Genomic DNA, 24,219 nt, shown 5'->3' with positions numbered 1-24,219 from the left:
TATTAAACAAAAGAAAGATCTGAGGGGAATTCTTTGGTTCTTCAGGGTTGGGAGGTTTTCGTTGCCATGGCGTTGGCGGTTCAGTGGGAAAGCATCCAACTTGCCAAAAGGGTAACACCAGGACATCATGCAGAGTAACTAAAGGACAGTGTGTGTCTCTGTGTGTGTGCTGCCCTGTCTTCTTTCACGCCTCAACACTACCAGACATGAAGACTATTAACCGCGGGCGTGCACGGATCTGTCGACCCCACAGCGAGGGGAGAGTTGACGTCCAAAGAGGTGAGGTCATCCGTCTGCAGCAGCTGGCACAGCGTTGGCCGGGCTGAGGCAATGCTTCAGATATGAACCACGGAGGTGTTGCTATCAAGGGCGCTCTTATGAGGCGGCGAGTGTCTGGTGGACTGCGTAGGATGAGAACATCCCCCCCCCTTCTCAAACAGAAAGCCTTCATGTTTTCAGATTGTTTGGTTTCGATGGTTACGACACAAACAGTCTATTGAAACCAGTCAAAGTTCAGTCTGAAGAGGCCTCTTTGAATTTAGCATCCGTCCATAATAATGGAGACGTGAACACAGAGGCGTGAGTGGAAACTGTGAGAAGAAGACCAGCTTTGGAGTTACAACATCATCCACTCATTACACTTTAGGTCAGTCTGGAATTTAAAATATATTCCACTTGAAACATGACTGCTAGGACTTTGGCCGTTATTTATTATTGAATTTATCATTTTTAAGCTTCATACTTGGATGTTATCTGGATGTTCTAAATATTGAGCAGTGGACATAATCTAGTTTATATCTGGAAACCGTTAGATCCACGTCCTCATAACAAGTACATTAAATTACTGTAACTCTCTCTGGCAGCGGCAAATAATCCCACTCCTGCCTCCAGCTCATCCAAAACTCTGCAGCTAGGAGCTGTTGTTAGGATTGATTTTAAGATATTATTGATGAGGTACAAAGCACTAAGAGGCCTCTCAAAGATAACCGTATTGGATGCGTTGTCCCCATGTCGTACCAAAGTCCAGGTGATAGAGCCTTAGCAGTCAGAGCTTCCACTGTGGAATGATCAGTGCAGCAAATTCTCATCTATTAAAAACCCATTTTTAGAAGTTTACTCTGTGTTTACTTCTGGCCTTTAGTTTATTACATTCTCTGTGCGTTTTAAACATGTTCTGTTTCATTGTAGAGCACTTTGTAACAGTGTCATTACTTTTATTATTTGTATTTCTTCCAGGAATGAAACGTGTTTTGGAGGATCTTGAATGTAATTCAACATAAGTAGCAGCAAAGCAAACAGAAACAATCTGCTGCTCCCCAGTTTAGTCAGTTGTTTTATTATGTTTGCCACTTCAGCGTGTCCTCCAGTAGTGAGTCAGTGAGGGATGTCTCCACATCTTCTTTCTCTCATTGTTTGTCTGTTCTTCGGCCCGATCCGTGGCCAAATTCAGCCTGAGCAGTAAAATACCTTTTTCTTTTTAAGCGATGATATATTACCCAGATCATCGAGCTGCAGACTGAGTGGCTTTATCTCGTCTTTACTTCTCCCTCCTCTGTCTAGCTGCTTTGCCAGGAGTCCAGTGAGAGAACAGACCTGAGCTGTTTCTAAATGCAGATTCACAATGATTAATAGGACACGGGTGACGTCTTTGACCATGCATTAATATCTCGATTGAATGAAGACAAATGTATAAGAAAGGAAAAAGAGGAGAAAGAAGAAAATCTCAGGTCATCACGACGGCTTTCCTATTCTTTCCTCTGGTCATATTTTCCCTTCCCTGACCTCCCCCTGCCAGGTTTAATTTCCTGATTGGGAAGATCTGGTTTTTGAGCGGTGGGATGCGTTTACTTTGGCTGCACAGGATCACCATGTTCAAAGAGGCAAACGAGACGGACAGCTGAAAGAAAAGAAAAACCCAAGTGCCCTCAAATTAAGATGCGGCTGATCACGGAACATTTCAGGGTTCATCGGAGAGTCATGCTTCGCTCAGTCAAAGCCATCAGAGGACCAGGCCAGTTTCCAGCCCTTTTTTAATACGTTAGTCAACACTGGAGCAGGTCCTCTGGTATTTTGTAATGTGAGAAGATTTTAAATGCTGTCTCCTCAGGGAGTAAAAAAGATTTATGAGGGTCTCTTCTGCAGATCTGAGCGACGTATTGCCATATAACTATTTGTGTGATGTGTTATTCAAAGTAACTCCTTGTTTTTTGTGGGGTTTCCTACAAAATCAAGTATAACTTCATCATGAAATACTTAGTGTGGTTAAGGCAACAAAAATAGTTAGTTAAGTTCAGGAAATGATCCTGAAGGAAAGCCTCCTCTTGGGTCAAGATCTCTGTTTGTTGGACCCATCCACCTCCCACTCGCCCTTTGTGTGCTCTTGCTGTTTTTATACTTCGTCTTTCATGATTTTGTGGACATCTACTTACTACAGCTCATTTCTTTTTTGTGGTCTCCCCCATCCTCCATGTCTGCAGCCTCTCAAACTCCAATAATGTTGCGTTTAGAGCCGCCGCAAAAAGGAGACCTTAGGAGAGCGAGAGAGGAATGATCCAATGGAGGGATGAAGGAGGAGAAGGAAGCCATGCTGGTCGTAGAGGGGCGAGTCGGGTTCCCTGGAGGTTTCTTTTTATCTACGTCCCAGCTGGAGTCCCCTTGTTCATTTGGTCCCGTGCAGCCTCGTGTTTGGTTCCTCAGCCATGAGTCACAGGCCCTTTAGTCAACATCAGGCAGCAGAGGCAAATCCTCCAGAGCTCGGACTATGTGGAGTTTCTCTGCCTGTTTTCTCTGAGTCCTGAAGAATCCTCTGTCCTGTGTTTTCCTTTGATTTGACTCTCCAGATCCTGAGCATCCCTCCAAGTCTCAGACATGGACTCGCTACACAGAACACATTAGCTACTTCTCTCTTGATTTATTCCCTCAGTAAACATTGTAAACATGAGTTTATGGTCTCAATCTCTAGTTTCAAGTCTTCTTCAATACAGCATGATGTTCATTTAGTAAATGATGCTCCATTTAGAGTTAAACAGACCATAAAGCAGGGGATGCTTTAGGGCGGGGCTACTGTGATTGACACGTCACTTCTCCACAGTTCAAATATTGTCACTTCCGTTCATTAGCAACGGCTAATTCGCCAAACTCAAGGTTTCAAAACGGCAGTCTACAAACCAATGGGTGACGTCACGATAAATATGTAAACTTCTTATATACAGTCTATGGTTTATAAGCAAGAATCCCTGAACAAACAAAACTAAAACTATATTTATATTTGGGGTTATTTAAACCATCTGGAGCTCAAGCTTCCTGCCAGCCTGGACGTAATCCTGAATCATCTTTCCAACAGTAAGTCAAATCGAAACAAGAACAGCAGGACTTCCTTACTTGACAAGAAAAAGACAGGCAGTCAGAGAAACACACACAGCTCAGGCACCATGACTCATTTCTCAGCACATTTAACTTGCCACCCCAGCAGGACTCTTTCCGAACAGCCTGACCAGCGGTGGGAATCAAATCCAAACCGTCATCAGCCCTCTGCCACCACATGGCTTTCTCCAATAAGCTGTGGCAGAAGGAGGGAAGCTGCAGGGAAGTGAAGGCCGGTTTGAAGACGAGGAGATATAAAAAGAAGAAGCAGTGGATGAGTGTTGTGGGAATTAGGTTTGGAGAGGGAGAATGGTGGCTCATGGAGGTCGGGGACCATGCAGAGGTCAAAGGATGAAAAGAAGAACGAGGAGGTTTCCTCCACAGCTGGTTCACATATTCAAAAGTCTCTGTCTAGGTTTGAGGTTTTAAAAGCCAAATAAAGCAGACGTGAGACAATCCGATATGGGCCTTGTGTGTCCGTCGACAGTCCTCTGACATTACAGTGAACTTGGACAGAGTACGTGGTGAACGTGGCATTTTTCCTCCTCCGTTGGATCACCGACGCCAGGAACTAACAGAAACTATCGAGGGTGTTTCACCTCACAGTGGAGTGCTGACAGGCCTGAATCAGCAGGGAGGCCTGATGGAAAATGGAAAGCTGTGGTAAAGTGGTGACCTAAGAGCATTTATTTTATTCAGTGTCTCTTTCATTCTTTCCTTTTTCTCACGAATTCATGAGCTTTAAAAAGTTGTGAATTTAATTTGCTGTGGCCCTCCAAGACTCAGAGCCTGAGCCAGAGACCGTCATCAAGAGGTATCAGTAGTCAATGTTAGACTTTATTATTGTGCATCATAGCGCCGCCCTAAAGCATCCCCTGCTTTATGGACTATTTGACTCTAAATGGAGCATCATTTACTAAATGAACATCATGCTGTATTGAAGAAGACTTGAAACTAGAGATTGAGACCATAAACTCATGTTTACAATGTTTACTGAGGGAATAAATCAAGAGAGAAGTAGAGTCATTTTCTCATAGACTTCTATACAACCAGAGGGGTCGCCATTAGAAAGACGCAGGTTCAGCATTGACTTCACTTTTCAGAACCGGAGGTTTTGTGAGGTCACAGTGGCCTTTGACCACCAGATTCTAATCAGATCATCCTTGAGTGCAAGTTAACGTTTGTGCCAAATTTGAAGAAATTCCCTCGAGGCGTTCCTGAGATATTACATTCACGAGAAAGGTCGGGACGAACAAGATTAATGACATCTAAAAAAATATATAAGCATTTGAATGTTGAATTTTTCCATTAATGACAGCTTTCTTTGAGAAAGAAACAACTAAAGCTGCCGGCTGAAATTTTCCTGAAGCCTTTTTCTTTCTTACTTAACTTTCACGAGCTTCCTGGGGCACAAACATAAAAAATGCGGGTTATAAAAGTAATAAAATGCGGAGAAGTTGCAAAGAGACATTCTTGTGTTATACAAGCCCTCTGGCTCAGATGAATCCAGTGTTCTGTAATTTTGGTTCACAGCAGACGTGTAGACTCACACAAGATTACAGGTCTCCTGTTTCTCCCACTGTGACTCTGTGACGCTTCGGAGTATTTTATGGTCTTTTAAAGACAGCCAAAACTGCTGTCTTCTGAAATATTACTTTTGAGTTAGGCAGCGTGAGTTCTTTGAGTCACTCCCAATTTCTTCTTTGATTTTTTGACCTCAGAATCTGTGGTTGCAATTAAATAATCTTCAATTATTCCTGTAGCCCACAATTGAGGAGTAGGCCTCTCGCAATTATTACATAATCATCTGATCCACAATAAAGGGAATTTAGAGCCAATGAGCCAGATGTGTAATCAGATTGAAAGTGAAATTGTTAATGTGCGCCTATTTATGCATTTTCAATATTCCCATTTTATTTGGGTGTTTAATGAGTAGCAGGCAACACTGTGACCTACTTGATCCTGTTGGAAGTTTGAGCTCATGCGCGTGGCTTTGTGTTGTTTGTCTGCTCCGTCATAGAGACCGTTTCTGTTTATTAACACGACTTCCTTGGCTGCGTTTGTCCTGGGAAAAAAATGTACGCTTTAATCGCCGCGCCATGGGTTGCAAATAGTTGGATAACATGAAACTTTTCTCATACCAAGCCCTGATTTAATAATTGATTTGGACTACTCTCCTTTTCCCACAATGTTGAGCAGTCATATTCAAAGATTATTTCTAAAAACTCGGGGTGACTCATGTCCTCTATCTCAGGGGGAAATATTCAACTCTGAGTTTCACTGTGTAATTGAGTTTCCAGCGATGCATCAAGCAGGAAATGTTGGCTGTTAAAAAAGCGTTGGAGGCAGAGAAGAGCAAATGTGGATTTCTCACTTGGTCGTTCTGATTCAACGCTCCTCTACTTGGCTTCAACGTCCCCCTCTCTCTCCCCAACCAAATAACCCTCAACCTTCATATCCAGCTTTAAATTCTCTTTATTCTTCCCTGCCCTTCATCAGCACTTCATTTCAGCGCTGAAGCCAAAGCTGCATGCGTCTCTCTCTAAACCCTCATCCTGTCCAGCAGCAGAGCGGTTCAGACTCTAATTACTCAGCAATATACTCCAGAAAGGTCACATACCAGCAGCTGGCCTTGTCCTGCCTCTGCTGTGCTGCTATCAGTTTCTGTGGCAAACTAAGGATGGTTGATGAACAAAGGGACTACAGTGTGTCTGGTGGTAATGATTAAGTCACTGAATTGAACCTGTATTTGATTAATAATAATTATATTTTTGCAAATTACAGCATCAAGAACCTCAAGTAATTTGTAATAATTGCTTAAAAAGAGGTCGTCTTTGATCTTAAACCCGTGCGCTCTGCAAAGTCTTTAATTTGTCAGGTAAACATTTCAGCGCAAATTGCATTTTTTTGCATGTTCTTTGAAGGCAACGTTGGCAATTAGAAATGAAAGATTTGACGTCATTGAGTGCTAAATCATGAGGCTCATCTCGCTACGCAGCATTGAGATGCACCAGAGAAAGAGGTCTTTCTGAGTATTATATAAACATAAATAGGCCTATTATATTATATATAAAGTGTAATATTTGTAATCTGATATAAAACACGCATGGGAGATCATTTCTAAATCATATGAGATTCCCCTTGTAATACTAGTCCACAAATCGAGCTTAAGTTAATAACCAAAATAATTCAGTTTTACTTTATTAGTTCAAATGATGCTCAGATCCATGTTCCACTAAGGTGTCCCCTAGACCTGGGGGATATGGCGAAATCCTTCTATCACAATAAAGATCATTTCAAATCAAGAAAACGATATATATCATGATAAAGCACGTTTTCTTGTAATAAAGAAAAAAAGTCAATCTGAAATAAACACATGGTGAAGCCTATTTTCGTGTGAATGAAATACTTAAGTATTGTCTCATTTAATAAGGAACTTCAGTGCAAAATTCGCATAAAAGTTTGAAGTTAAATTATGAAGAAAATATTATTGGCATTGAACTGAGAAGTAATCTGAAGTGTGATGTAAAAACAGAACTGCCATCCTCTAAATGAAGATGGCATACTTGTCATTGTGGAGGTTGGTTTATGGCGTTTTGCTGTTTACACTAGTTGTTGCAAAAAGGGAAGGAAAAAATGCTTCTCCGTCTGAATTTGGAGTCCCTGCATGTGTGAATCTTTGCTTATCTGATTACTCAAGAGAGTGAGTCTTATTTCCACTGCGTCTGCATGTCATCTTTTTACGCTCCAAACCACCACAGGAGTGAGACCACGGCCCTAAAAGGAGCGAGCTGAAGCTCCCAGTTGGCAGTTGTCACTTGTAACCGAGGCTGAAACCACACAGCGTTCCTCATCTGACGTCGCCAGATTCCCTCCGCGTTTTTCCAGCGCTCTGGCAAACCCATGAGCAATCGTCTAATAGAAATGTGGGAAGCAACTGACATTTCAGTTTTTCCTTGGTTTATTCTCCATCTGCCCCCACCTTCTCCTTCGCTCTGTCATTAACTCTTTAGACAGATGATTTCCACTTGGCTATGTTGACAGAAACATGGTGCTCCTGTCCTCCGCTTTAGGTCGGACCATCCATCCTCGCATGCTCGGTCTTAAAATGACGCAGAGCAGTTGAAGCTGATTTTCCACCTCGTGAACTGGTGAAATGCACAACGACGAGCTGTAAAGTCCATTTCAAAAAGGTCACTGTGTGTAGAAGCCTCGTTGACTCTGACAGCTCACTATAGGAGCAGAGAGTCGATCGTTTAAAATGAGCCGTAAACCCGTCGTCCGTCTGTATGACTCTACCGAGCCACGCTAAATCAGAAATAGAAACAATGTGTGTTCCTGGACGAGAGGCAGTAAATGTCCTTAATCATAAAAAATGAGCTTAAATTCAAAAACCATGAGCAGCAGACTCTGCTGAGGGTCAAAGCCGTGACGTCTGATTAGAAAGTGAATAATGTTGGTATTATTTCCTGACATCCACTTATTCTGTCATCCAACGTGGAAAAATTGAGCTGAATATACACATTTTCATGAAGAAACCAGCGCATATAAACAATAAGTCTGCTAGCAATTACAGCAGAAATACAGTAAACTACATTCTAATGATGTAGTAAATGGAATAACGCTGCGTTCACATGGAATCAGGCAGACGGCAAACCGAACATCATGTTAGCATTACAGCAAAGAAACCCTACTGTAGGTCGTTTTAAGGGTTTGATCACATGACCAGCGCCGTCAGACAGTTTTTCTCGTGTCTCCGTACCTGCTGATGTTGAGCGTGAGCTGCTGGGTGCAGGTTTTGATCCGGTTCTGGGCCTCCATGTGCGTCATGACCTCCGTGCTGTCGCCGTTGATGGCCAGGATGGTGTCGCCCGGACACAGGTCACCTTGGGCCGCCTTGCTGCCTGGTGTTACCTACACACACAGATCCAAGCACACCCCGAGAAAAGAAAAAAGAAAAGAGCTGTTATAAGTGGTGTCAAACTGTCGGTGGGGAAGAAAGAGAAAAAGGGTATTAGCGTGGGAGCGTCGGCACGGAGGCCAAATTCAACAAACGCAGCTCTCTGCTTTGATTTATGTAATGTTGCCTTGGGCAGCACTCTAGGTTTACATTCTCAAACAGCCAGCATCGACACTGAGAAGTGAGAGGCCACTTTTTCTTTGGGAGGTGGTGAAATATTCTGAAAGAACTGGGATATTTTACACACCTCGCCTTTTGAAATTCAGTTAAAAACTAACTGTGCAACTTTATGGTCACTCAGCAAATGCATCAGACTAAGAGTGAGCTACTTGGCATGGTGTTTGCATATGAACCTTGAACCTAAACGGTTTCTGTGTAATGTTAGATACATCTGCAAACATCTGCTCAATACGTTCTTTTCCCCCCCGATTCAAATTGCTTTGATCTTGTAAAACATCGCTTTCATTTTGGAGATTATGTTTGAGCCGCTGGACAGTAAGCAGGTTTCCTCGCTGTGATCCTTTTATTCCAGAAACTAACCGGTGTGTGGACATTTGAGCCCCACAGGGAGGAGAAACTGGGGGAAGTTGGGTGTCTTTTACCTTCACGGACACACTAAGTAACATATGATCACAATTATCCATTATTACACACACGCAAATGTCCCTGCTGTTTCCAGGCCTGGTCGGTTCTGGCTGAAATACAGAAGAATAAACTACCAATCAAATCATCGAACCAGGACACCCAGTAAAACAGTCGCTCCAGAGAAAAAAAAAAAAACTTTACTCGCAATGGCTCAAAAATGTAATAAAATGTGAACAGTTGCCATAAGGTCTTCTTTGTGCTGTCAACCGTTGACACGCATGAGTATTAGTTTGACTGCATTTTTCCCCCCAACCATTAAATGTGACATTTTCAGCAGCTGGATGCAATCGCTGTTTGTCATACCGTTTTTTGGAGGAATTTAAAGCACGGTGTCTGTGGCATTTTTAAAAGAGTTGGATTTGGACAATAGTGACTCACTATATATTAATATTATTAACTGTTCTAAACACACTGCTTTGAGTAAGGTTTATGAATCTAGGAGCAGCAACAGCTGTTGGCAGCTGGAAACAGCAACTGGCTGGAAGTGAAAAGACAAGAGCAACTACTACAGCTGCAACAAATGATTTTCATTATAGATCAATGTGCTGATCATTTTACCCTTGAATCATTTTTCTAAAGACCCCTTTTCTGTTAAACGTATATATTAGTAGAATATTTTTGAGGGCAGAGGGAAGGTTTAGGCAAAATAATTCTCTGAACACGTTAATACTGGCTCGCAAGTTTTGTTGGCTTGTTTTTTCTTTATAACGGCTTAAGAAAATAAGAGTTTCTCTCCATATGTGCAGTCACTCACTCTCCGGGACCGAGAGTGTTACTTAAGAAAGTTAACATCATCCAACGGGACAATATTATTCTACGTCCACGCCGCTGGCTAGTTAGATAGCTAGTCTACCTTTTCTGGTGAAGCAGTCTCCTGGCAGTGACTAGTGAGACAGAGGGACCGGCCAGCTGTTGGGCTTGTTTTCTTTAAGTGTAGGATGAAAGCATGGTGGAATTATCAAGTAGGTTAGCTAACTAGCCTGCCGCTAAATGAGTACGATTTAACAACGTAATGCTTCATCCACACACTCTTGTCACACTTTCTGTGGCCCGTGTTGCATGAAAGCATGGTGGAGCAAGCTAGCTCAGTAGCCAGCTGTCTGCTAAGTTAGCTTGCTTAATCCATCATGCTTTCATGCTACATTTGTTACATAAAAATAAGCCCAACAGCGCTGTATCTCTTCATCTGTCAAATAATTGAACTTCTTGTGGTGCAGCAGCCCTGTAAACTGAGGAGATTAGCAGAAGGCTAAACCAAACTATGGCAACATTTTCTCTACATCTCTGAAACGCTTCACCGATATTGAAGCTTTCTAGAGCCTAGAATCACAGTTCATCGTCTCAAACGTAAGCGCAAGATCAATTCTGGCGTTAAGGAACACAGCAAGATGACATTTTCGTCAAAATGATCGACTGTTTGTTTGATCTATTAGCAAAAAGCTAGCCCAAAGATATCACCACATAACAAGTAAATAAATGGGGCGGCTGTGGCGTAGTGGAGAGCAAGGTAGTTCTCCAATCAGAGGGTCGGTGGTTCGATACCCGGCTTCAGCAGTCGATGTGTCCTTGAGCAAGACACTTAACCCCAAGTTGCTCCCGAAGGCTTGCCATCGGTGTGGACTGGATGTTGCATGAATGTTAGTTAGAGTCTGATGGTGGCACCTTGCATGGTAGCCTGTCATCAGTGTGTGAATGGGTGAATGATATGTAATATACTACTGATTGTAAGTCGCTTTGGATAAAAGCGTCTGCTAAATGACTGTAATGTAATGTAAAATAAAGAAAATGATCATCTTCCTTTCACAAGTCTGAACCAGGAAGCACTTTGTTACATGCCTGATAGATAAAAGCCCATAATGACTACCTGTAACCATGAACACACAGGGAACAGAACATTTAGGAGGATCTTCCTGTTAATGGACCTTTTACATGTCACGTGTCAGTAGATTAATCTTTGTCCTGTCATCCAAGGTTTTAAGTGGATACCTCTCTCTGAGCGACCACTGCCTGACCCCAACATCTATGGAAGCCTCTAGACATCCCAACATAAGATGTATTGTTTTTGGAGACGGTAAATCCTTGTGTTGCAATAACACTTTCTTCTCTAACAGACATAAGTAATCTAATCCAAGATAAACGAAGATATGATTGTCTGGAATAATTAGCAGAGGATGTGCTTGTGCAAGAGCAGCAGCCTCGCTAACTGGGAGGAGCGTGTTTTAAAGAGCAAAGGCACACATGTTCACGCTCCATGAAGCGCTAATAGCTGAGTCGTGTGGTTCAGATGTGGAATTCCTAATTTACTGCCTCTGACCGCCCCGATGTCCCTGACTCAGTTCCTGTAAACTGAGAGGTCAGAGGCATTGTGGGGAATGTGGGTTAGTGTGTGTTTGTGTGAATCACATGGAAAGTAAACTCACATAAACACACTTTGTTCTTGTTCTGCATTGTTGGAAATAAATTGTTGACATAAAATACACAACTGAGAAAATAGAATCTAAAGTTCTAAAGACGCAGTAGCATAAATGAAGTTTTTTTTTTTGGCCCTCAAGGGTCTGAGAGATGAAACCATGCAAACTTCTGTATGACGAAAGCCTCCGCACAGCGTCAACAAACATGACAGCATGGTGGAATCCGCAAGCTAACGTTAGATAGCTAACTAACTAAATGAGAAAAATGAAACAATCCAAATGCTTCGTCTACACGCTCTGGACACAGCGTAGGAAAGCACATTGCTGCCTGCAGATAATCAGTCATTAACATTGTTTCACCAGATGTTGTTATGAGCTGTTAGCTTAATTTCCAGTCACAGAAAAGAGAGAACAGACGTGTACAAATAATAGATGTGTGCTGAGAGGAGAGAACAGGGGTCTGATTAGATGCCGTTAATCTTAATTATACTTCATTATCTTAGGTAGGTTAGTCCCAAACGATCAACTCTATCTCAGAACTGGGCTTGAAAGATTAGGGCTGAGTTATAATTTATAATTAAATGCGTATGGAGCCATTTTCAACCACGAATCGCTGTTTCTTTTCGTTAATTTGGTAAGAGAAGTCAAAATTAACACCAGCATTTATGGGTTTCATCACGGTACAGTCTTAGAATTTAGGTTATAGCTTAAAAAAACATATTTAGGTGTGCAGTTACACTTTTAATGTGTGTGTGGTTGTGTGGTTGTGTGTGTGTGTGTGTGTGTGTGTGTGTGTGTGTGTGTGTGTGTGTGTGTGTGTGTGTGTGTGTCAATGTGTTGGGTCTGTGCCTGGGCTGTGTCATAGTGGCCGAAGTTCATGCAATCCCCCAAACACACAAACAGAGTGACTTATATGACCTCAAGGGTCTGACCATGAATAGCAGGGTATGAATCACACACACACACACACACACACACACACACACACACACACACACACACACACACACACACACCTCACACACACACACACACACACACACACACACACACACACCTACACACACCTACACACACACAAATACAGTGGTAGGCCCGAGGTCGTCACTAGAGGACAAACATTCCCGTCTGCGAGGAAATATAAGGCAACATAGAGTTACGTGGTTCAGACATAATCACAATGTGCTATATTTACACTGCGGATGTTGAGTGATGTAACGGATCAACTCTACAAAGCTTTTATAATTATGTTTTTTACTATATGGCATTACAAACATTTTATTTTTGTCTTCCTACTCACAGGAAACCACATGTAGTAACCAAAACTGACTGATTCACTTCTACTGGCTTTATGTAGTCGAGCTAAAATTAGAATAAAGCTAAAAAATGAGAGTTGATGGTCGCATGAAAACAACATTGTAACTGTAGATAATTACGAGTTAACCATAGCTGTTGTGAAAGAATGTGACGTGGTTTCTAGACCACTGTGAAAGTGAAGAAAAAGGACAACAAATTCAATAAAATTATACAAATTTGCACAAAATAGCAACTTAAGATCATGCGGTAAAGATTAAATTCCATTTCCACCCAATAAACCTACTTAAACTATAAAAATGAGGGTTCAAATATATAAATGTATCTTTCCGCTAACAGAAAAATGAATAACTTAATTAATTTAGAATGCAAAAAAGGACACGTAGTATGTGACTACGATGGATTTGATGGTGATGGTGCAGACAGCAACTTAATGTGGTTGTTGGGAAATCTAAACAGTGACATTGTTCCCATGAAGGGTTGCTCCACAAACAGTCACGTAGTTAATTGCTAACAGACAGAGCGGTTAGCAGTTGACATTCATCGTGTCCTGATGAGTATGTCGGTGTGGCCACTGGTGTTCTTTTACTGTTCGTTTGAGCGTGAAACAACAGAATGAAAAGAATGAATGTTTGTGCATCGCTTTCATGTTGAATATGTCGTTTTGTTTGTGTCTGACGTTCGAAAATGTGCGATAGAGCGCAAAAAAAAAGTGAATGAGTCAGCATTTTTACACATCACTAAGCATTTGGTTAGATGAGGAAAGGTCTGAGGTTAACACAAGCTTAAGATATTTTTAGAGATTAAGTTTCGTCTAAAAAGATCCAATTTGGACATTCTTCTTCAAGTTCATTGTTTTTTGACAATCTGGAGGCTTTTTTATTGTATAATGCACCTCAAATCTTCCACAAACAGTTTAGTTTTTGGCTTTATGAGTGTATATAGTAGCTCAAAGGACAAAATATTTAAATATCTATATATTTATACTACATGTTTTCAGCGTCAACATCAAACTTTATTACTCCTCTCAACCTTGAAAAAGGAAACCAGATCTGCTCCTTCCGTTCTTACCTTTCACAATAAAAGCCCTAGACATACACTGCCTAGCTGTTTACCAATTTGACATTTGACTAAAAGGAAACTCAATAAAATATCTTACAGTATCTTAGGCCATACAAAGGTTTACCTCAGACAGAAAGACAGTCGCTGCTGTGTTGCCTCATTTGCAAATTTTCATCACTGCTGGTATGGTTTGATGCAAAATATTCGCAGGTGAGTTATTTGCATTTTCTTGCTGTTTATTCCACTGTAAAGGCCTTTAGTCAGCACACACACACACACACACACACACACACACACACACACACATACACACACATTAACCGTTTAACCACAGCTAAAACAACCGAGACAGCTTTATGTGATGTGACCATCAAACCACCAACACTTACTGGTTGGTTAATTATAAACTGTTTGCATGAAAGATGTTTTTGTCATGCGTGAATCTCCACGGAGAAGCTTTTCTGCTGCATCGCAACAACACACAGAATATTTCCTGGCAACGTGTCAAAGCCTTTTGTTTGCTCGTTGGCCCTGAGATAACCACGACCATAGATATGACCTCAGTGACGCTCAGGAAAGTCATTACACAGCCTGAGGTGTGAGATTAATACAGTGAACACAAAGAGCAGTATTACAGCAGATGATTATATATGAATAGTTTATTGACAACACAAGGAAATGGGAGAGTCACATGAAATTAATGACAGTCTGTAATGCATTTGTGTTACGTCTGTAAAGAGCATGAGATTACTCATCAATATTACTCATCAGAAGATGCAGCAATCCCTGTAAATGTGTAGTCAGATTGGTAATAATTTTGTTTCTTTTGCATGCGGGGAGTTTCCTGTATGTCTTTATCACCGTGTCATGCTTTAATATGTTGGGAATGATCGTAAGAACGTCCCAAGAGTCCTGTTTTTGATCATCTGCAGCAAATAAATGGAAACAAACAAGAGTTTTTGGCGATAAAGTCGACTAAAACAACATAAAAGCTGACACAGAAGAGCTCATAATTCAAAAATCACTTCATGCTGATTATGAGCGATATGACCTAAAGTTTATATTGCAATATTATTTGCTTTTTAGGGTGTTGGCGGTATTATAATCACAGTATTTCAAAATTCAAAGGGATATCATTTTCAGTCATTGTGCATTGTAAGAGAAGCAAAAAAATATGTATTTAAAAAAAAAGAAATGTTGTTTATTGGCTCCAAATAAGAATGAAAACGAGGTACAGACCTTCATGATGAAGCCTGAATGTTTGTAACCTAACATTGTTTAGTATATTAAAGACGAGCGTACATTCTGTTTGTTTTACTTAAGAGAGGACATTTGGAAGTGAGAAAACCTGTTGACTCCACATGAATTCATCCATTTGGTCTCATTTATAGAGTATTTAAAATGTGTATATGTTTCATAAGACATGCATATAACCAAGTCGTGATTTATTAAACGTATATCTCTTCTAAATGGCTGGTTTACATATTTGAGATGATATAAAATGATGTGGAAATGGCTATAAAAATGGTTTGAAACGTTCACACAAAATCCACTCTTCTCATGATTTATATAGGCCTGTAGGGAATTGGGTCATAAACGTTTAATAAGTGGGTCCCCAAAAAGTAGTGTAAAATAACCCTGCTCTTTAATCTGTACACATGGGCGACAAAATGAAAAGCAAGAAGTTTCCACGATGAAGTGAACAAACACTAGCAACATGATGTTTACCACGCTGTCCTCACATTTAAGTTTATCTGAAAAACACCAGATATCTGCTCATCTTTACAGCACTGCTCAAATATTTCCATGTTAACATCAATCAAAAGACTGGGTTTCATGGATTAGATAACCAGACGAGCAGTAAAGAATGATTGCATTGCTCTCCTGCCCAGACTGTCTTCAGGAACTCGCTCCACTGACGACAGGAAATTCTTGGAGAGCACCATCTGTTATCTTCTGCCCAGATTGTCGAGGAGATGCAGCTCGTAGCATCTGTAATTCTAGCCTGGAGGAAACTGCAGCCCCGAAGCCGACTATTACAACCAGCAGAGGAACGACCCACGTGGCTTCGGGGTCACATGTCCCGGCTCTGGTATGCGGCAGTGTTGGACGGACGTACGTCAAGAGATTAAAGGGTACAAAGGACACCGAGTTCACTGGATGTGTAACCGCTGATGCAATCTGAGATATATGTGTTCCAACGTCCTCGTAAAGAAATCAGTACAACAAACATGAAACAACCTCGATATGAATGCAGGTTTTCTCTTAAGTCAAACTCCAGACGTTACAATAAGAGTATGACAGATGATGCTACATAACTCTCTTGGACAGGTCAGGTTCACATTTTCCTCAAGGTTTTCTCTTCATATCTATACTGGCGATGAAGTCATCCCATCATCACTGTCCCCCTTAAATATACATATTAGCATATTTTAATGTAGACTCTGGTTTATTCTATATATAGAACTGCCATGGTTGTTATGTATCTCACTAATGTTTACATCGTATTTTCATCAATTTTGATTTTGTTTGTATAAAAACAACATAATAACTATGTTTATGTCTTATGTTGTGCAGGAACACATTCATTCAATTTCCTACAAAAGGCATGAAGCGGCATGAAGTTTTTGAACTCTGTTTAAAGAGATATTGCATAACCTGCGTTTGAAGATTTAATAGCTGTAAAGTGGACCCGTTCCCTCTCGGTCAGCAAGTTTGTTTATTTGGGGTTTTGGAGTGAAAGTTGGATAAAACCAGGGATGTCGTCCACCCAAAGAAAGTCTTTGTTGATTAACACTCAAACACATTTTGTCGATAAATCTGTGAAGCTGAGTTTCTACGCAGTGTATCACACAAGAGCACCACTTTAAATATTGTGTTTCCAAGGAGTTGGCTCATACATTTCTTGGAAATAAGTCATGCAGCATGAAAAAGGCATAAACAAATAACTTGACAAAATAAATCTTAGTCGACTAAAAACAAAGTCGACCGATAAGTGGAAGCCACTAGTTAAAAAAAAAGGAATTTGAAGATGTTACCTTGGGGAAATTGGGATGGACATTTACCACCTTTCTGTTATATTACCTAAACTAAAAGATTCATCAAAAAATACGATTTCAAGAATGTTTCCTGGTCAAAACAGCCCTCTAACAGCACTGACAGCAGTTTGACTAAAAGCTGCACAGACCGTATAAAGGTGTCAGAGCTATTTAGCAGACGCTCAGGTGTGAATTCCCGCCCAGAAGACGTCTGACAAGTGTCCTGCGTCACCTTCTGCCTAGACGTCGGTTTGACACAGATTATACCACAGCTGCCATATTCAACGGATCCTCGCTAAATGCTTCAGCAGCTACATCAGCGGCTTTATTATGTTTCTTTCTTCTCGTTCCCTCTTTCGTGCACACAAAATACCATTTAACAGCCTACCTCTGCACACACACACACACACACACAAGCACACAAACACCATCAGGGAAAATGTTTCCAGAGTGGAGTAGACACGTCATTAATGTGGCTAGAGTCTTAATGGGCTGGCGGGAGACTAATGGGCTTATCCTGGGACATTATCACCTTAAGGGGGAAAAAACAGCTGCCGCCATCAGAACTGGTTTTCTGGTATTTACAACTTTCACTGTCTCCAAGTGCAGGTGTTTCAGACTTTCACTTCTATTTATGCACAAGAAAATGGAGGAAGAAGGGAGGAGGTCTGTCGTGCAAAGCAGAAGCAGTATTAAGGGGATTACGTAAATAAAAGTCTAATAGTTGGGTCTTAAAACCATAGACTGTATATACTAAGAAGTGGAAGTAGTCACTGTGATGCCATCTGGTTTTTTAGCCATACTCATCTTGACTTTTGGCCATCGTCATCTTGTTTATTTGGCCGTAGCCAGCTTGGTTTTTCCACATCCTCATTTTTCTTTTTGTGCATCGCCATCTTGGTTATTGGCCATTGCAATCTTGATATTTGGCCATTGCAATCAGATTTTTGGCGTCAGCAACTTGTTTTTTTCCACATCGCCATCTTGGTATTCCACATTGACGTCATTGTTTTTGTCCGTCTCTATCTTGGATTTTGTCTACAGCGATCTTGTCTATTTTAACCAGAAGTATACACAAGAGGATGGAGCTAAGTACAACCGAACGGAGAATAAGACACTTTTAGGTGAACAAAATGTTTCAATTAACAGTCATGAACTATTTGACTCTAAATGGACTATATTTTGCTAAATTAACATCATGAAACTAGAGATTGAGACTACAAACTCATGTTTACGATGTTTACTGAGGGAATAAATCAAGTGAGAAGTAGACTTCTATAGAATCACACTTGCAACCGCCCACGGTTGGCCTTTAGAAAGAATTCAGGCTTCACTTTTTTTGACCTGGAAGCTGCCGCCTGCTTTTTACCATATCTCTAGTTATACCTAGCCAGCAGACACTGTTACAACCGTCAGGGAGTTCTGGCTTGCATGAGGTCTACATGTTATTTAATTCCCCCCCAAAGAGGCATTTTGAATACAGTCTGACATAAAACTATCCTTCTCTGAAACACCCTCCCTGTATGTCTCCCTCCATGTATCTCTCTCAGTGTCGCCATTCAACACATTGTAATTGCCGTCTTGGGCATGCACTGTACGGCGAGAATGTTGCAGGCGCGTGATAAATAGCCCGTTTAGGAGATACTCCAGTTTATCAGCCGCAATTAATCATGCTGTGCTTCAAGCTCAGAATGCGACCAGCTCCCATGAGGTGAGGAGAGAAGATTCCTTTCCCACCATTTCTACTTTCTTTTTTCTCACTTCTCACTTTTCACTTCTCACTGAATTTAATTGTGAGGTTTTCACCAGCGTACTAGACACCAGCATAAATCAATTATCGAGTTCTGCCAATAAAAATGTTTTATTGTCAGCTGATGTTTCAGAGCATGTGACTTGAATTGGACTCTAAATAAACTGCTCTGTAATGGATGGTAGAGAGCGACAGGAGGTAGTGTAATGGTGGATCCTACTGCCAAAAACACTGTGTGTTTATGCCTCTGACATTACATATTTTGATAAATATGCTTGCATCTGACCAGCTGCTTCCTTCTCTAATTTGAATGCCAAGATTAAGGAATTAGTCGAAACTCCCTTATACTCCTGCGAACGTCTATTCCATGTCAGCGTTAGTTTTTATTGCCACCTTTGCTGTGCAACTGTCTGTTAAGTGTAACCTGCAATTATCTTCACTGACGCCATCGTCACTAAGTTACGCAACGTTCACAGTGCAAAGCCTTCCCTATGCACGGAAGCCATGGTTTCTGCACTGGCAGTCATGCAAGTTTGCACAGACTGAAGTGGAAAAAAAGAAATGAAACTGCAACTTGTCAGGTGTGCAAAAGGTTAAAGAAGTCAGGAAGGTATGCGTCACAAAACCTGAGATGTGCTGAAGCTGCACAAGGCAACATTTTGACTTTACATTTAGCATGAAACCAACACAGGAGATCTGCAAATGCATGCAGTGTGGATTTAACTCTGGTCTTGGGCATTGTCAGTGTTGGAAACTCTCAGAAATAGTGAAATAGTCACGAAATGTATTCTCTTGGCTGTCTGTTTGGGTTTTTGTTTTAATGTCGCTCAGCATGAAAACAATGGCAATGGAAAGTCAATAAGGATCCTTTTTTTGTTTGTGGACACATGAATTACATACATCCATGTGACTATTCAACGGTCAGAGCCAATGACATACTATTGAATATCAACAAAAAACATTTATGATGGGTGGATGGGACCAACAAAAACAGGACTTTCAACCCCGAGACCAGGACTTTTATACAGCATCTCCCAAAGTGTTGTACGTGCTATTTTAAACCCAACCGTTAAGTTTTTCTTTAACCTAATCGAGTAGTTTTGTTGCCTAAAACTATTGTTTGTTTTGTTGCCTGAACTTAAGTTTGTTTTGTTGCCTGAACTTAAGTTTGTTTTGTTGCCTGAACTTAATGGTACGTTGTTATTTTAAGCCCAACCATGAGGATTTTTAAACCTAACCAAGTAGTTCTGTTGCCTAAACCTAAAGTTTGTTTTGTTGCCTAAACCTAAAGTTTGTTTTGTTGCCTACCTTAAGTTTGTTTTGTTGTCCTAAACTAAAGTTATTTTTATTGCCTAAACTTTACTTTTGTTTTCTTACCTAAACTTAACGTTAGAGATGTTGCCTCAACCCAGCGGTACTTAGTTATTTTAAGCCCTTAACCTAACCGAGTAGTTTTGTTGCCTAAACCCATCGTTCATTTTGTCCCTAAAGCAAACATTTGTTTCGTTGCCTAAACCTAACTCTACATATCTATTTTAAGTCAAATTATGTTGTTTTCCTTAACCTTGCCGGGTGGTTTTGTTGACTAAATCTGACACTTGCTTTGTAACACAATATCATCCCGAAAAAGAAGTAATTCTGACCTAAAAATTGTAAAATAAACAACACGCTGTACACAAACACCAGTACACTGCATTTCATGATACTGTCTTAAAACTCAACACATAGAGACAAACATTAAGATCAGTCATGAAGTGAGTGATCCATCCATAGAAATTTCTCAAGTTGCAGAATTCAGTTGCCTTTGGAAAAGCAAAGGCGTCAACAAGTCAGAGACTCTTTAATGTTGAAACCACAACCGTCATGACTTTTGATTCTTCACACACTGTGAGTCAAAGTACGACTCAGCATTGCATCACGACTCTTTTAAGGAATACAACGGTAGGTTTGAAAAACAGAGAGAGCACTTCGGGTGACCTTCGGCAGTTCATCTGCTCCTCTCAGAGTTGTTAATCACCCCGCTGTAAATCTAAAAATTACACCTCCAGTTTAAAGTGCTAGGGCCCTGTAGTTAAAGGGTCGGTTTGGGGCTGGTGATACAGCTGAGCACAACACCTGGAATCCCTCAGCAGCACCAATGAGCGCTGATGAAAAACAAATGTCAGCACCCCCCCCCCCCCCCCCCACCACCCCCCCCCCCTCCTTCTGCAAGCCCTGCAGCAGGACCAGCCTGTGTTTATCCTGGCCGCGATGGACTATTGGCTACTGCCAGATCCACTGCCAGCACACTGACTCTTGACCCATATTGTGTGGGTCAGGAAAGTTCATACGCAATATACCACTACCAGCATTAATATCAACAATGAGTAATGAAATAACGCATACAATCATATATATCCTCATGCATCTGTTTAGAAATATCACCACACCTGAGGTCACATACTAGACGCATGGTTAAAATGTGTAAAAACAACTTTAAAAGGCATTATGTATGTATGGTAGGATTTTTCATTTATTGGATTTTGATATAGTTTAGAGCTGTTAAATCGATTAGTTGTCAGCTGTTAAATTAATTGCCAGCTATTTTGATCAGTTTGAGAGAAAACAAAAGAAAAAAGTCTAAATATCTGAGTCCAGCTCCTTAAATGTGATTATTATATGTTTTATTTACTCCTCTATATCTTTGAGTTGACCTCATTTAAAGAGGTCTTGGGCTTTAGGAAACACTGATTAACATTTATTTTCACAGTTTTCTGACATTGTATAGACCAAACAACTTAATTATTAAAAGATTAATTGGCACGAACATGAAGTAGTTACTACTAATATTAAGTATAATTACATGTTATTAAAGATGAATTATTGTCTCAAAACTTCCATTCATTTCCATTCATTGCCATTAGAAGTAACCCGGATGATGTGGAGAGTGTCCCAGTGAATGGATACACTGTAGCCGGGATCACCTACCCTGGAGACGGTCAAAGGCGTGCTGAAGTCCCGTCCTCCCACCAGCCTGAAGCCCCAAGGAGAGGGTCCCTTTAGAGTCACGGTCTGGCTCATGTTTCCTTTTTTTTTTTAATTTTCTTTTGTGGTATAAAGTATAAAGTGTGGGGGTAAAAAAAAATATCCTGCTGGTCCCTCCTAGATCAACGAGCTGTAACAGAATGAGAGGAAAAGTAGTGCGAGTCCCTCCGCCGAGGTGATGTCTGAGGGAAAACTTCTGCTCCGCTCCTTTGATTCAAGTTTAAATATCCAAGCCGCCTTTGACGTCCGGATGACGGCTTGTCCTGCCCGCCTCCAGCCGGTCGACAGGGAGTGGGAGGGGACGGAGCAAATGGATGGATGGAGGGTGGGGGTGGGAGGAGGGTCACACAAGGGGCATATAAGTGGTGGCAAATACATTCTGGTTTTATTATTTGTGGATGCATATAAGTGGTGGCAAATACATTTGTGGATGTGTTTCTGTGTTTCATTATGTTTTGTTGTCATTTAACCAGTTATACAGGTAACATCAGGTTATTGTATTCATATTAGTTTGTTGCTTTTATTGTATTCATATTAGTTTGTTGCTTTTATTGTATTCATATTAGTTTGTTGCTTTTATTGTATTCATTAGTTTGTTGCTTTTATTGTATTCATTTTGTTGCTTTTATTGTATTCATATTAGTTTGTTGCTTTTATTGTATTCATATTAGTTTGTTGCTTTTATTGTATTCATATTAGTTTGTTGCACTTATTGTATTAGTTTTTGTTGCTTTTATTGTATTCATATTAGTTTGTTGCACTTATTGTATTCATATTAGTTTGTTGCTTTTATTGTATTCATATTAGTTTGTTGCTTTTATTGTATTCATATTAGTTTGTTGCTTTTATTGTATTAGTTTGTTGCTTTTATTGTATTCGTATTAGTTTGTTGCTTTTATTGTATTCCTATTAGTTTGTTGCTTTTATTGTATTCATATTAGTTTGTATTGTTTGTTGCTTTTATTGTATTCATATTAGTTTGTTGCTTTTATTGTATTCATATTAGTTTGTTGCTTTTATTGTATTCATATTAGTTTGTTGCTTTTATTGTATTCATATTAGTTTGTTGCTTTTATTGTATTCATATTAGTTTGTTGCTTTTATTGTATTAGTTTGTTGCTTTTATTGTATTCATATTAGTTTGTTGCTTTTATTGTATTCATATTAGTTTGTTGCTTTTATTGTATTAGTTTGTTGCTTTTATTGTATTCATATTAGTTTGTTGCTTTTATTGTATTCATATTAGTTTGTTGCTTTTATTGTATTCATATTAGTTTGTTGCTTTTATTGTATTCATATTAGTTTGTTGCTTTTATTGTATTCGTATTAGTTTGTTGCTTTTATTGTATTCATATTAGTTTGTTGCTTTTATTGCATTAGTTTTATTGTATTCATTGCTTTTATTGTATTCATATTATTAGTTTGTTGCTTTTATTGTATTATTCATATTCATATTAGTTTGTTGCACTTATTGTATTCATATTAGTTTGTTGCTTTTATTGTATTCATATTAGTTTGTTGCTTTTATTGTATTCATATTAGTTTGTTGCTTTTATTGTATTCATATTAGTTTGTTGCTTTTATTGTATTCATATTAGTTTGTTGCACTTATTGTATTCATATTAGTTTGTTGCACTTATTGTATTCATATTAGTTTGTTGCACTTATTGTATTCATATTAGTTTGTTGCTTTTATTGTATTCATATTATTGTTTCATGTTTCATTTTTTGTTGCTTTTATTGTATTCATATTAGTTTGTTGCTTTTATTGTATTCGTATTAGTTTGTTGCACTTATTGTATTCATATTAGTTTGTTGCTTTTATTGTATTCATATTAGTTTGTTGCATTTTTTGTTGCTTTTATTGTATTCATATTAGTTTGTTGCTTTTATTGTATTCATATTAGTTTGTTGCTTTTATTGTATTCATATTAGTTTGTTGCTTTTATTGTATTCGTATTAGTTTGTTGCACTTATTGTATTGGTATTAGTTTGTTGCACTTATTGTATTCATATTAGTTTGTTTCTGTACTTTTGCTCTGGTTTATGCTTTTAGATGCTTGTTTAAGAAAGGAGATGCACTTATGACTTCTGGTGACTAGTAGTTCTCTTGAATACCTATGTTGAACACACTTATTGTTGTCGCTTTGGATAAAAGCGTCTGCTAAAAAATCTTTCTACATCCAATTTTATTGCCTTTTTTCTGAGCATTTTGACAAGTAAGCAATCTTTTTTAATGTGGGTTTGGATTACAGAAATATTTCAGTTTGCTTGTGTTGCCAATTTTTGTATTTTTTGGACTTAAATAACTTATTTTTAACATTCACTCAACACACTTATCTTAGGTCATTTCAAAGTCCCGCTCTTGTTTTGGAAAAATATCAATGGTGAGAGACACATTTTCTTTTGATTCTGTATTAATTGAGCCATGCATTTTTGTCAACTTTAAAGATAAGTTTGCAGGTCAAAGGAAAGTCGCATTTTCCTGTAAAACTGTTGAAGTATAAGACTGTAAAAACACGTAAATAGAAAAGCCTGGGGTGAGTCACAAAGAATCAGTGTTTAACACTGCAGGTAGCATATAAATGCTGGCAATAAGATTCTGATTTTATTCTACTATCAATTTGTGGATGTATTTCTGTGTTTCATAGT

General features: G+C 39.6%; 1 protein-coding gene across 1 annotated transcript in view; it reads right to left on the bottom strand.

Annotated features, from left to right (window-relative positions):
- pdlim4 (PDZ and LIM domain 4) overlaps window positions 1-21,761 on the bottom strand; it is a 52,246-nt gene extending 30,485 nt beyond the window's left edge. The window contains 2 exon segments of the mRNA XM_054625190.1: window positions 8,126-8,277; window positions 21,511-21,761. Of these exon segments, the coding sequence (XP_054481165.1) occupies window positions 8,126-8,277; window positions 21,511-21,603 (245 nt within the window). The 5' untranslated portion in view covers window positions 21,604-21,761.
- Window positions 21,762-24,219: the final 2,458 nt, after the last annotated feature.

Source organism: Anoplopoma fimbria, chromosome 24, assembly GCF_027596085.1.
Source record: "Anoplopoma fimbria isolate UVic2021 breed Golden Eagle Sablefish chromosome 24, Afim_UVic_2022, whole genome shotgun sequence".
In the NCBI taxonomy this organism is placed as follows: domain Eukaryota; kingdom Metazoa; phylum Chordata; class Actinopteri; order Perciformes; family Anoplopomatidae; genus Anoplopoma; species Anoplopoma fimbria.
Note: the sequence above shows the minus strand (reverse complement) of the source record. Positions and strands in the feature narration are given on the sequence as shown.